This window comes from Marmota monax, unplaced genomic scaffold (genome assembly GCF_021218885.2).
Source record: "Marmota monax isolate L192 unplaced genomic scaffold, Marmota_monax_Labrador192_F-V1.1 WCK01_AAM20220418_F8-fsc00322, whole genome shotgun sequence".
NCBI lineage: Eukaryota > Metazoa > Chordata > Mammalia > Rodentia > Sciuridae > Marmota > Marmota monax.
The window spans coordinates 1-14,497 of NW_026692168.1; the positions used below are offsets into that span (position 1 = coordinate 1).

Sequence of the window (14,497 nt, forward strand, 5' to 3'; positions counted from 1 at the left end):
CCTCACACATGACAGCCAAGTGCGCTACCGCTGAGCCATAGCCCCAGCCCTCTGAGATTTTTTTTTTAAATATATTTTAGTTGTCCATGGACCTTTAATTAATTAATTAATTAATTAATTAATATGTAGTGCTGAAAATCAAACCCACGGCCTCTCCCACATGCCAGGCAAGCATTTTACACTGAGCCACAACCGGAGCCCCAGCATTTAAGATTTTTTTGGTACTGTGGATTGAATTCAGAGGCGCTTAATCACTGAGCCACATCCCCAGCCCTTTTTTTATATCTTATTTAGAGACAGGGTCTCAGTGAGTTGTTTAAGGCCTTACTAAATTGCTAAGGCTGGCTTTGAACTAGTGATCCTCTTGCCTCAGCCTCCCAAGCCACTGGGATTACAGGCATGCACCACCATGCCCAGCAGCGTTTAAGATTTAAAAAAAAAGTTTTATCCAGGATTTTAGTTGTTTTTAGGTCTTTTAGGTTCTTAGCCTGAAAAGGAAAGCACAAATATGCAATATTTTTGCACATATTTAATATGACCTGTCTTTTCCAGCAATGCAACCACTATGTAAATTGTTTTGTATTGTTCTGAACTTTATCAAGAGTTGTTCACCATTTTGGAAAGTCAGACCAATGGCAATTCTGCCTAATTCAACTCTCCTCGGTCAGTCTATATTTTTCCCTATCACATTCTTAGTGATTCTAGGGCTGGGGGTAGAGTTTCCTATTTTCCTCTAACTTCCAGTGTAGAATAGTGCCCAAGTATTTGCATATTGAAATGCCTTCTTCTTGTCTTTATTTTTCTTTAATAGCCAGAAAATTATATTGATCTGCTTTTTAAATTGTGTATCCAGGTAATTTATATTGCTTGTTAATTTCACTTCAGGGTAGTAGAGTTAAATATTTGTTTTTAAAAAGATGCATTGAAGCCAGGTGTAGCAGTGTACCTGTAGTCCCAGCTACTTCCATGAGTTTGAGACCAGCCTGAACAACATAGTGAGACTCTGTCAAAAAAAAAAAAAAAAGATAAAAAGAGGACACTAGGAGGGGACAGATTTACTGATGTGATCATTAGAGTTCAAAATCTGGAGAATTTCTGCTATTTTGAAGGCATGTGACTTGGAGCACAATGGTTAACTTTTTGGCATTGGGGTGTAGGTCAGTGGTAATGCTTGTGCTCAGCATGTATAAGACCCTGGGTTCAATCCCCCCCCATGCCCCTTCATCCCTCACCCCCACACACCTCAGAAAAGATGGTTAACATCCTCAGTTGTTCACACCTGTAATCCCAGCGGCTCAGGAGGCTGAAGCAGGAGGATTGCGAGTCAAAGCCAGCCTCAGCAACTTAGCAAGGCACTAAGCAACTCAGTGAGACCCTGTCTCTAAATAAAATACAAAATAAGGCTGGGTGGGTGGCTCAGTGGCTGAGTGCATCTGAGTTTAATCCCTGTACCAAAAAAAAAAAAAAAAAAAAGAAAGAAAAAAAAATAAAGAAGAAAAGGTGGTTAACATTGTTGAATCTTGGTTTCCTTGGTTTCTTCATCTGCAAAATGGGGGTGGTATTATGTACCCCACTTCTGGGGCTGGAGCCAGTATTGAGAGGCAGGTTCCCATTTTACTGGCTTTCCTTCTATGTGCCCACCCCTCCAATCCCTGGAATTGATGGCTCTTTCCATTGCTTGTCATCCCTCCAGGCCTTCCTTTCACATTGGACAAGGGAGGGCCCTAGACAGAGAAGGGGCACCAGAGACACGTTGCAAAGGGAGGGAAACAAGGAGGGGGCACACAACACAGCTCTATTCCTTCCTCTCTGCCCCAGCCATGCCAGCCAGCAACTCTCCTAAGTCATCTAGGGACCATCAAGCACATCCTCACCACTACATGCACACGCTCCCCCCACCCCACCCCACCAGCCTCGTTCTTTTGCAATTAGTAATGTTGCAACCAGAAAGCCATGCTCAGTTGGGGAGGCGGGTGAGGGGAGGGGGACTTCCCTCTCCTCCGATCCACGCAAACCTCCCCACCACCACCACCACCGCACTCACACTGCCCTCGGCAGCTGGAGGCAGCTTTTGCAAAGGCCACTCGGCCTCCGAGGCTAGGGGTGGGGGCTGGTGGGGGCAGTCCTCCGGCGCACCGTAAACAAACCGCGGCGCGGCGGGCGGGGGAGCTCCGGCAGCGGGGCCCGGCCTGGGAATGCGCAGCAGACCGGCCGGACAGAGGCCGGGCGGGCCCTCGAGGGGGAGGCCCAGACGCCATCTCCTTCGGCGAACCCCGGGGCCCACCGACCTCCCAGCAGCACCTCCCTTCCCCAGGGCGTAAGTTGCAAGCTCCCAGGCTGTGACAGGGTCACCGGGGCGCCTGGAAAGGCTGAAGCTGGCAGCGGGTACCCCCTGGGCGCCCCCAGCCCGCCTGCAAGCTGCCCACAGAGACCCGCGGCTTTGCATAATCAATCGCGAGACATTTGCATATTAATACCCCCTCGCTCCCTCCTCCTTACCTCGGCGTGGCGCGCTGGACCCGGCTGGGCAACAACGCTGGGGTCTCAGCGCCCCGTACCGGGGGCGTCCATGGGGGGCCGGTGGGGCCCGGGCCGCCCGCTTCCAGCGCCCGGGTGTGAGAGAGAGTGAGCGCGGGGGGACGGGGGGCGAGTGTGGCGGCCGCTCTGGCTCCTCCCTCCTCCGCCCCGCTCGGGCTGGGGCTCAGGCTCTGGATCTGCGCGCCAGGCCGGCTCGCGGCTGCTCCCTGCAGGCCGCCTTGCAGCCGCCGGCCCCCGCCCCTCGCCCCCCCGCCGCGCCCCGGGACCCTGGCCAGCGGCTCGGCTGCCCCCCCCCCCCAGCCGCCCGAGCCCCGGCCGGGCTCGGACTCGCCTTCCCACTTCGACGGCTCCGGCAGGAGTGGTACTTGGTGACATGATTTGGAAAAGATGTCATTTAAAAAACAGCCTTTGCTTTTTGAGGGAATTGGGGGTTTGAGGGTTTGCATCTTGGGGTGGGGGAGGAAGTATTGAAGAGCTGCTTCCACCTAATAAATTGGGAAAGAAGGCCAAATATAAAACGCTTAGAGGTGTAGAGTATGTTTCGGAGTTCGGGTCCCTTATCTACCAGTCACTCACTTGTATGACCTTGAACAAATCACCACTGCTGCGGGGGTAGAGTTACCTCCAGTTAAAAATGAGAGGATTGAGCAGGTGAATCCTGGGGTCCTCTTAACTATGTTTTTAATCCTTTGGGGGAATCCTTCTTCTTAACCACCTTCCCTCATTTCTAACATTAATACTCATCCACTGCCTCCCCTTTCAAACTACACCCTTCTCAGTAGGGGCTCTTTGTATTCAAGGCCACCTGCCATTTCCCTAACAATCTGCTCCCCGGGCTGAGCTTCTAAGGGGTCAAGACTTGCCATAATCCCTCATCTCCCAGCTTTACTGACGTGGTATTTCCTCCCATGTTTGCCCCAACAAAATCCAAATGGTACCAGGGCCAACCTAAGGAGGAGGGAGGGCTGCGTACACATAGATCCCCTTCCCTGAAGAAGAGGTCTCCACTGCAGCCCCACCCCCCTACACACACACACACACACACACACACACAGACACGAGCGAGCGAGCGAGTGCGCGCGTGCGCACACACACACACACACACACACACACCTGCATTCATGGACATAAAACCATGTCAGTGACGCCAGAGCCCCTTTCATCTCAGGACCTCTTAGCGCCAGGCAGAGGTCTAATTATTCTAGCACACCCCCCCTCTGGCCCCGCCGGTTCCCCCGCTGTCATTAGCCCAGTTTTACCAGCGGGGGCCACAAGTTTCCCACGGTTCCCAGGGCGGGGCACTGCCTTCAGAGGCTGTTCTTGGGGAGGAGAGAGAGAGAGTGTGTGTGTGTGTGTGTATGAGGTGGGGGGAGTGCGGACTGCTCTGCTCATCGCCCAGTTTATACTGGGCAGAATCACTTGCTGAGTTGAGGTTCTGACCAACAGCCTATCCAAGTTCGGCTCCCTTTGCCCATCTTAGTCTTAGCCATCTCCATTCTCTGATGGAACCACTTCTCTTACAGCGAGTGTTAGGGTTTGCAATACATAACAGAGGGGAGGATTCCTTTCTTGGAGCCCCTGAGACCATGAGGATGAGAAGGGCAGCTGGGCTGACACACCCATGGGGTGTGCAGTTAATTGGTGGTGATGAGGGCAATGCAATAGGTGAAGGGCACCTGCGGTGTGCAGTGGCAGCTGCAGTGGGGAATTGAGGTTGCAGTGTGCAGAATCAGCACGCAGTAAGGGCACCTGTGTTCAGTCTGGATTCAGAGGGAACACATTCAACAGCTGCAGTGTGGGGCGGAAGGCTGCAGTGAGAAGTCAGTGCAGTGTGCAGTGTAGGTGCTTGGAGGGTGGCTGCCTGCCAATTGATGCCACCTCATCAGTGAACAGGTTTGACTGAAACCCTGGGGAGCAAGGCTGCAGCGTGCATGCTCTATCCTGCATGAAAATAGTTTCTCAGGTCCAGGCTGCCCTGGGAGTTGGGAGACAACCTGGGTGCATGAGATACACATTTATATTTGGCCTCGACCAGGTAAAAATAGGAGGCAACAGAGAGGCCCAGCAGTCATCTGGATTAGGGCAGGGGGGAGGAATCCAGAAGGGGAAGATGAAGGTGCTATTGTTTTTGTTTCCCTTCTATTCTCTCTCTCTCCACCACATCTGTCTTTGATGCAGTGTCCTAAAAATACTGGGCGGGGGAGACTTTCTGAAATCCTAGATGCCCTCCTCCCCAAAGAAATACTAAAGCCAGGGCTAAAAAAATGAAATGCCTCAAGATCTACCTCCCTCCAGCCCCTGCTAGGGACAGAGTGGGGTAACTTGAACCCTTCCCATCTTCTCCTGACCTCTCCCTTTTTCCTGATTTCCCAATAGGGTCTGGTAACAGACCTGGGCAAGGGCAAAATGAAGGGCACACTGCCTCCAGAGCAGGTGTCTCACCAGACGCCCAGATCCAACCCAAGTCTGGGCTTATAGCCCCTGTCCCTGTGTTGCATCCTCCTCTTCTCACCCGGTCACCCTGCCCACCTGTTTCCTGAAGCTTCTTGCTCTTCTCAGATTCAGATTCAGTTCATCCCCAGCTCCTGTTCCCTTCTTGCTATGAAACCCTTCACCTAGACCATCCCCTCCCATCCCTGATACTCTGTTTCACGGCACACCCAGCTCCTATGGGGAGAGCCAGAGGGTGGGGTATGAATGTGAATGGTTAGGGACCCTCCAAGGGGGATAAATCTGACGGTCCCCCTCCTTTCCACTCCAGCTTAGATTTTGGTTGCCAAGGAGGCAGCAGGAACAGACTGTTCTCTGGGCTCTAGTAGGAGCAGCCATGCCCAGGCCCCTCCCTCTCTCTTTCGCTTCTCTCCCTCCCTTCCTCCCAGACTGTTGCTAGGAAGCACCCCAAGATTTCTTGAGGATCTAACCCCTCTCAGCCAGAGGACCCAGATATCTTTCTGAAGAGATTCCTCCTTTCTTTCTGAAGAGCATCCTTCACCTCTGCCAAGAAGCATCATACATCTTTGATAATTTGGGAAAACAGGGGACAAGCCTCTGCCAGCTAGCCCTGGAGCTAACTCTGTGGCCTGAACTTTAATAATTTCCCTTCCCTATCTCATTATTTATTTGTTTATTTGGTGCTGGGGATGAACCCAGGGCCACATTCACAATAAACATGATCTCTACCATTGAACTACACTACCAGTCCCCCTACTGCATCTTGACCTCCTGGACTTTGGGTAATGTCAACAACTAATAAGTGTCCAGCAGACACCCCTTCACTCTGTAAACACAGCCCCTCTTATTAGGGGTGCTCTGGAAAACTGAGGAAACTATGGTACCACCAGCTAAGAGAACATAAAACTTGGATGCTTTTCCCCTTTAATGATCTCCTAATCAAGAATAAATGATGCTTGGATAAAAAAAGAAGAAGAAGAAGAGATGAAAATGGAGGAGGAAATTAAGTTTGGGGGCAGCTGGGCATGATGGCACATACCTGTAATCCCAGTGATTTGCAGAGGCTGAGGCAGGAGGATCGAAAGTTCAAAGCCAGCCTCAGCAACTTAGTGAGGCCCTAAGTACCTTAACAAGACCTTGTCTCAAAATTTAAAAAAAAAAAAAAACAATAAATAAGAAAGGTTGGGGATGTGGCTCAGTTGTAAAGCACCCTGGGTTTACTTGCCAGCACCAAAACAAATATACAACAACAACAACAAAAGAGTAAAATAGCCACTTATTTCTCCCCTATCACCTTTGTCTCATTAAACACCCTAGCTATGAATCATCAAAGAGGGAGTCAGGGGAAGGATCACATCTGGTGGAGGCTTGCTTTTGGTAGTAGAAGCAAGAAATGGAAAAAGAAGCAGGCATCTGTCTTTTAGGGATTCTCCTACCTTTATTTTTAAATTTGACACTTTTTTTTTTCTAGTAATAGGAGCTGACTCAGGGCTTCAAGAATACTAGGCAAGTGCTTTACTACTGAACTACACCCTCAGTCCTTTTTATTTTTTTATTTCCAAACAGGGTCTTATTAAGTGTCTTTCATGCACTTATCCTGCCTCAGCCTCCTTAGGTAGCTGGGATTACAGGTGTACACCACGGTGACCAGTGACCAGTCTTTCTTTCTTTCTTTTTTTTTTGGGGGGGGGGCGGGCAGGGAGTATTGGGGATTGAACTCAGGGGCACTCAACCACTGAGCCATATCTCCAACCCTGTTTTGTATTTTATTTAGAGACAGGGTCTCACTGAGTTGCTTAGTGCCTCGCCATTGCTGAAGCTGGCTTTGAATTTGCAATCCTCCTGCCTCAACCTCTGGAGCTGCTGGGGGATTACAGGCGTGTACCACTGTGCCCAGCAATTTTTTGGTGTCAGATATTGCATCCCCCAATTGTTCCCAGTCTCTGGTTTCATTTCCCCACAGAACCCCCTCAACTTACCTTTGTCACGAGAGCACCAGGTGTGATGGCGCATGCCTGTAATCCTAGCATCTTGGGAGGCTGAGGCAGGAGGATTACAAGTTCAAAGCCAGCCTCAGCAATTTAACAAGGCCCTAAGCAATACTGTCTCAAAATTAAATATATATATATATATATATGTATGTATGTATGTATATATATATATATATCAAGGGCTGGAGATATAGCTCAGTGGTTAACCTCCTGGGTTCAACACTTGGTACCAAAAAAAAAAAAAAAAGAGGAGAGCGGAGAAGAGAAGAGGGAGCAGTCTCCTTTACCATCAGAATTGGGGCTTACTATTCTGAAGGATGGGACAGTCCTGTGTGGAGGTATAAAATAGACTCCAAAGGCAGTGGTGCGTGCTTATAATCCCAGCTATTCTGGAGGCCGAGGCAGAAAGATTGCAAGTTTGAGACCAGTCTCAGCAGTTTACTGAGAGCTTGTCTCAAAATAAAAAATAAAAAGGGCTGGAATGTGGGATTGGGCTGGCTCAGAGGTAGAGTGCTCGCCTAGCATGCATGAGGCACTGGGTTCAATCCTCAGCACCACATGAAAATAAAATGAACCTTGTGTCCATTCACCTATAACTAGAATAATAATAATAACATAAAAAAGGGCTGGTGATGTGGCTCAGTGGCAGAGCACCACGGGGTATAATGGGGTTCGATTCACAGTACAAGGGGAAAAAGGTGTCGAATGAATAAAGGTAGAAGAAACCCTGAAATACAGCCAGGAAAAGTAGAGTGGCTCTCAGGGCCTGGAGCAGGTGCAATACGCAGGAAATGCAGGCTGGTCTCCCTTCCCTGATACTGTCAGGCTTCAGGATCACTACACCTTTCTTCCCTGCTGTGCGGGGAGTGTGGAGAGGGCGGGTGTCCTCCAAAGTATTAGAGAGGGTTAGTTCAAATTCTGCCTTTCTTGAAACAGTGCGAAGACAGAGATAGGGATCTGAGAGTCCAAGGGCTGTCCTTGGGGCTTTGCTTGAGGTTATAGACATTCCACAGGCCTCTTATCTGTGATTTCTTCCTCCAGATAAGTAGAAAGCAGGGATTTTTTTTTTTCTCTTAATACTAGGGATTGAACTGACGGATGCTTAACCACAGATCCCCCAGCCCCAGCCCATTTTATCTTTTACCTCTATCTTTTATTTTGAGACAGGATCTCACCAGATTGCTTCTGGCCTTACAAAATTGCTGAGACTGACCTTGAACTTGTGATTCTCCTACCTCAGCCTCCCAAATCTCTGGGATTACCAGCCGCCACACCTGATGAAAGCAGGGATTTTGATTTGGGAACTGGTAGGGAGAGGAAACAGCTTTGGAGCCATCCGTGTGGGACTGTATGGTAACAACTCTCTTTTCCCATTCACCTAAGGCTCATAGTTGGGGGACCCAGGAAAGCTTCCAGAGGAAATTGTTCTACCTTGGGGACAGGAATGACTCAGTTTCCTTCTGGAGCGAAAGGAAGCTATAAAGCTCTGTTTCTTATATGCTTACTGATAATTTCAGTGTGTGGGGGTCTAGAATCTTGCCTCTTTTCCTCGATAGCCTAGATAAAAAATGTCCCCTTCCCCTTGAGAACTCCAAAGCCTATTTCTCCCAGCCTCTTACCAGACCCTGGCTTAGATGCTTTCTTGCCACCATTTTGTGTGTGTGTGGTGCATGTGAGGCAAGCACTCTATCAACTGAGCTATATCCCCAGATCTTTTGATGCCAGTGATGCCATTCTTTTATTATTATTATTATTTATTTTAGTTGTAGATGGACACAATACATTCATTTTATTTATTTTTATGTGGTGTTGAGAATCAAACTCAGTGTCTCACACATGCCAGTGGAGAGCTCTACCACTGAGCCACAACCTCAGCCCTTGCCACCATTTTTTTATGTTTATTTTTTAGAAGTAGTTGAACACAACACCTTTATTTATTTATTTATTTCTATGTGGTGCTGAGGATCGAACTAGATGAGCACTCTACCACTGAGCCACAACCCCAGCCTCTTGCCACCATTCTTGATGTTGCCAGGTCACTCTGCCTGTTTGGCTTCTGCCTGCCCCTCCCCTCCAGCTAGACCCTTTCCTGTTGGGACCAATCAACAAGGTGAAAATGTTGGGGCTCAGGGGTGGGAGAGCAGAGGTGGGAGCCCAGCCTTGTTGGTGCTGAGAGACAGCCAAGGACAGTGGAAAGTTAGGAGGGGACTTTAAGGGGGGTGTTCAGGCGACACTTCCTTTTAATCCAAAGAGGACTTCAGCATCTTTTCTGATCCTCTGGAAGATTTTTGTGAAGTCTTGTTCCTATGGTGGGCAAGGCAGAGAGCTTAAGAGGATCCCCAGGAAGATATTTTGTTGCATGGGTAGAGGTGACTAGGGAAAGGCTGTCTCTGATATTTACAGAGTAAAGAGTAGAAAGTAGAAAAGAGTCAAAGTAGAGAAATTGAAAATAGCCCTTGCCCAGAACTAAGGGAGTCCTTGAATAGGAATCTGGTCCTTGAGGAACCCTGCCAAGACTAGAGAAAGGACTGCTTGTGAGAGGTACGGTGATAGGGAAGGCAGATGACTTGACTACAACAGTTGCCTTCCCATCACTATGAAATGGGGAAGAGGCATTTCCTTAGAAATCTTCCAGGCTTCCTGCCAGAGGGCATGGTTTGAGCTCAGATTATTACTATCCTCAGGGTCCAAATAGTCCCCCCTCCCAGGTGGACCGGAGTCAAGACCCACTAACTCAGTGAGGTCAAGTGCAGTCACCACATTAACAGCTTCTCTCCAAGAAGGGCAGTTTGGGCTATGAGGGATGGGATAGTAGCACAGGATCCAGGAATGGCCCAAGGCTGGGGGGCTTAGGCTTCTGTAATAGAAAAGGAATAGGAAGTGGGGGCAGGCAAAGGTGGAGTGAGGGTCCTGGGAGAAAAAGGGAAATCAGCTATGTGAGAGACTACAGAGAAATAGGGCTTGTAGTGGTGTCAGGTGTGTGTGTTGGCGGGGGGTTTCTGGGGGAACCTGGAGGTTAAGCATGAGGAGTATGGGTTCTCCCTCCTTCATGCTTTTAATACTTTAGCTACACACATTTGACAACTGTCTTGTATAAACACTCTTCTCTAGTAGTGTCACTTGGGAAGGCACAAAGGGAACAGAATGGAGGGGAATGTGGGTGAGTAGAGTGGGGAAGGCCATAGGCAGTATCAATCTTAGAGGGATATGCTGTGGCCCTCCTGACCTTTGGACAGTATTCCTATCTTCCCATTTAGACCATGCTCCAGAAAACCAGGATCATGTTATTATCTGCCCACATAGCTACAAGGTTAGTTTCAGAGCTTGAGTGGGATGCTCTTCTGGAATCATCAAGATTTTCCTTCAAAAGATGACCTAGGAGGAGCCAGTTGTGGTAGTGTACATCTGTAATTCCATTTATATGGTTATTATTTTTTTTTTATGCTTGGGATTGAATCCAGGGCCTTGTGCATGTGAGGTAAGCACTCTACCAACTGAGCTACATCCCCAGCCCTCCTCTTACTTGGGAGGCTAGGATAGGAGGACTGTGAGTTAGAGGTCAGCCTGGGCTACATAGTCAAAATCTGTCTTAGAGAGAGAGAGAGAGAGAGAGAGAGAGAAAGAGAGAGAAAGATGGAGACTAGACTCATGGGTTGGGATATCATGCTCTTCAGAACATGGGTTTGGGGGCTAAAAATGAGGAATGACAGAACATTGGTGGCGGGCCTCCATGTTATGCTTGAAGCTGGTTGTTCATATAACAGGAAAGGCATGGGGACTTTGAGAAGGGACGCTCAGACATCCGTACCAGAGGTGAATAACCTTTGGTTTTGGGTTTCCCACTGGAGGGAAACAAGCAAAAGCTATGGACATAATAAACTACAATATGGTTCTTAGGAATAAAGAGAGTTTTAAAAATGAACTTCAAAAAGCTCTAGATTTTTAGGGAAAAATTTGAAGATAGTAGAGGGTCTCCACATACTTGGAGATCTTTTAATTTTACCTTCTGTGCTATGAATGGAACCCAAGGCTTTATGCAAGTTTTTACCACTGGCCTCCACACCGGCTTCCAATTTTTCTTTTATTAATATCCTGATATTAGTATGTTACAGTTATAACCTTTAATTAAATTCCATGCTTTATCAGATTTCCTTAGTTTTTTTTTTCTTCCTTTTCTTTTTTCAGTACTGGAGATTGAACCCCGGACCTCAAACATGCTAGGCAAGCACTCTACCACTGAGTTACAAGCCAACCATTTTTGGGGGGGTAGTACCAGGGATTGAACTCAGGGTCACTCAACCACTGAGCCACATCCCCAGTCCTATTTTGTATTTTATTTAGAGACAGAGTCTCACTGAGCTGCTTAGTGCCTTGCCATTGCTGAGGCCAGCTTTGAATTTGTGATCCTCCTGCCTCAGCCTCTGCAGCCTCTGGGATAACAGGTGTGGCCACAGCGCCTGGCACAACCCAACCATTTATATTTTTATTTTTAAAAATTTTTAATTGTAGATGGACACAATACCTTTATTTTATTTATTTTTTTATGTGGTACTGAGGATCAAACCCAGTGCCACACACATGCTAGGCAAGTGCTCTACCCCTGAGTCACAATCGCAGCCCCTATTTTTTGTTTTGACCCAGGATCTTGCTAAGTTGCCCAGCCTGTCCTTATATTTTCAATCCTCCTATCTTGGCCTCCCAAGTCACCGGACTTAGAGGCATGTGCCACCGTGCCCAGTAAGATTTTCTTTAATATTCTTTTTCTGTCCCAGGATCTCATTCACAGTACCACATTACCTCATCACGTCTCCCTAGGTCCTTTTGGACAGTTTCTTAGACTTTACTTGGTTTGGTGATCTTAACCTGCATGCAAGCAGTATGCATAGCCTGGAGATTCTGGGAGAACTGTCAGATTTTAGAGTGAGGTAGTGATGTGTGCAACTAACTACGCCTCAGTGTCACTTCTGAAATACAGGTGTAGAAATGAGAACTCTGGTGGTGCCAGGGCTTTGGAGTGAGTGGGTGAATAGGGCAAAGCCGGAAAAGAACGTGTTACTGAGCATAACATGCTTGCAGTGCCTACTAACTAGGGGTGTCAGAATGCAGTTGAGGGTCTGGTAGACAGTGACGTCATTGGACAACGCCTGGTTGCTTGCCTAGCCTCTGAATCTTTTGATGCCTCAGCTCCTTGATGTTGTCCTTTGAAGGAGAGAAAGGCCCACTAGATTAATTCCGTAGTTTTCCCGCTAGTTTAGACGTACGCAACCCGGGTCGAACGAACTACAATTTCCAGAAGACACTGCGGCGGGAGCCTGTCTCTTGCTGCATTCTCATTGGTTAGTATCTGGTATCCCCAGCCAATAGAAAACGAGTTCCTTCATAGGTGCCAAAATGGCGTTGCCTAAGATCTAGAACTCGATTGTATGGTAGGCTTAAATTTGGGGTGGTAGTGGATGAAATGGAAGTGGGGAATTATAATTTCAGGAGAAGATGGGGAAAAGAGGGCTGTCAGGATTTGGGGTGGTATGGCTGAGGGACACAGCGAGAGCTAAGGGCGTAATGAGACAACCGGAGCTGGGTTAACCCCTTCCTGCCCTCTGTTAGTTTTTGTATCAGCCCCTTTGACACTCTCTTTTTTATTTTTCCATATTTTTTTTACTGGTGCATTATAGTTATACATAACGTGACACCTTCTTTTAGTGCCCCAGTTAAAGGGAGGATGTTCAGGAGGGGAGATCTTGACGGGATTTCTCTTTATTTTCCGTCCGGTTCTTATGCCTTGCTTTATTTTCCCGAATCTCCTTTCTGTTTAACTCTACCTTCCCTGTTCTTGCCCTCAGCACCTCATCCCTTCTCTCTTTCCATTTCTTTTACCTCAAAGCTGGCGACTGTCGGCCTCGCCTCCTCAGAGTGAAGTCATGAAGGTGGTGAACCTGAAGCAAGCCATTTTGCAAGCCTGGAAGGAGCGATGGAGTGACTACCAATGGGCAATCAACATGAAGAAATTCTTTCCCAAAGGAGCCACCTGGGACATTCTCAACCTGGCAGGTCTCAAGTAAAGCGGGAAGGATGGATGGGAGGAATAAACCCCCAAAAGCAACCACTCAGTCTTACTTTGTTATTTCCCTTGCAGAAGCACTTTTGGAGCAGGCCATGATTGGACCTTCCCCTAATCCTCTCATCCTGTCTTATCTGAAGTATGCCATTAGTTCCCAGGTAAACTGCCCCCATCCCCCAAAGAGTGAGGGTTTTAGAGGTAAAACACTTGGAATGCAGTTGTCAGTTTACACATTTTAAGTGAATTTGAATAGAGCACTTTCTGAACTGCACTTTTCTTGCAAACATAATAACTCATTTATCTTGATGAATATTACATTCAGTTTACCAATAAGTGTTTACCAATGCTGCCAGGCATGGTGGCACAAGACTGTAATCCCAGCTGCTCAGGAGGCTGAGGAAGGAGGATCTGGAGTTCAAGGTGAACCTCAACAATGTAGCCAGACCCTAAGCAACTTAGGACCCTGTCTCAAAGTAAAAAGAGCTGGGAATGTAGCTCAGTGGTTCAATCCTAGTACCCCACACCCCGGAAAAAAAAAAAAAGTGTTTGCAAATGCTTTAAAAAAAAAGTGTTTGCAAATGCTTATATTTGCCAGACAGTGCTAACTCCTGGGGACATAACTATAAACGAGCTGATCTCAGTACATAAGGGATGTAGTGGGTAATAACAGATGTTTAATCAATCACAGGATATATTTATGATAAAGAGTATAGGTACTATGAGAGTACACAGAAGGGGTACCAATTTCAGTCTGAGCAATCAGGGAAGGCTTTCTGGAAGAAGTGATGTTTAAGCCATGTTAAACTATTCAGGCTTAAGATCTGAATGTTTTGTAAGAACCAGGCAGATTGATGAAAGTGTATAAAGCAAAGAGAAAAATGTGTGCAAGGTCTGGGAGGCAGAAATCACATGTTGTTGTTTTTTTTTTTTTTTTAATATTTTTTTAGTTGTAGATGGACACAGTATCTTTATTTATTTATATTTATGTGTTGCTGAGTTTTGAACCTAGCGCCTCATGCATGCAAGACAAGTGACCTACCACTGAGCTATAACCCCAGTCCCCTCATGGTATTTTTAAGAACTGAAAATAATTTGTTATGGCCAGGGCAGCATTTTTGCTTTCAGGACTCCTTTGTTTTCTGCCGCAGTCTGGCTGGGCACAAATGCCGCAGTCTGGCTGGGCACAAATGCCGCAGTCTGGCTGGGCACACAATCACGAGCCACCACACAGCTTGTAGATTCAAACAGCAACTCTTTATTCCCGAACTCACACCAGCCGTCTACAATCACGTTCTGGGGAAATCCACGTTCTCTGCCCAAATCCACGTTCTCTGGGCTTCTATCTCCAAAATATATTGTCTGAATCCCGTGAGAACTCAAGGGGAACTCAGGCAGGATACGCCCTATTCCCAGCAGGAATAATCTTAAACCTTAAACCTGGAACCTAAACCGGGAACGC

The 14,497-nt window shown here is 47.5% G+C and overlaps 1 protein-coding gene and 1 long non-coding RNA gene across 2 annotated transcripts in view; one reads left to right on the plus strand and one right to left on the minus strand.

Moving 5' to 3' along the window:
• Positions 1-20: 20 nt before the first annotated feature.
• Positions 21-2,691, minus strand: LOC131423337 (uncharacterized). Its single transcript, XR_009224745.1, has 3 exons — positions 2,500-2,691; positions 1,243-1,446; positions 21-1,003 (listed from the first exon to the last, which is right to left on the minus strand). It is a non-coding gene; the product is annotated as an uncharacterized LOC131423337 (long non-coding RNA).
• Positions 2,164-14,497, plus strand: part of LOC124076836 (mediator of RNA polymerase II transcription subunit 24) — a 34,337-nt gene continuing 22,003 nt past the window's right edge. Inside the window, exons 1-3 of the mRNA XM_046420909.2 lie at positions 2,164-2,317; positions 12,862-13,028; positions 13,114-13,196. Of these exons, the coding sequence (XP_046276865.1) occupies positions 2,196-2,317; positions 12,862-13,028; positions 13,114-13,196 (372 nt within the window). The 5' untranslated portion in view covers positions 2,164-2,195. The remainder of the gene's footprint in view (positions 2,318-12,861; positions 13,029-13,113; positions 13,197-14,497) is intronic.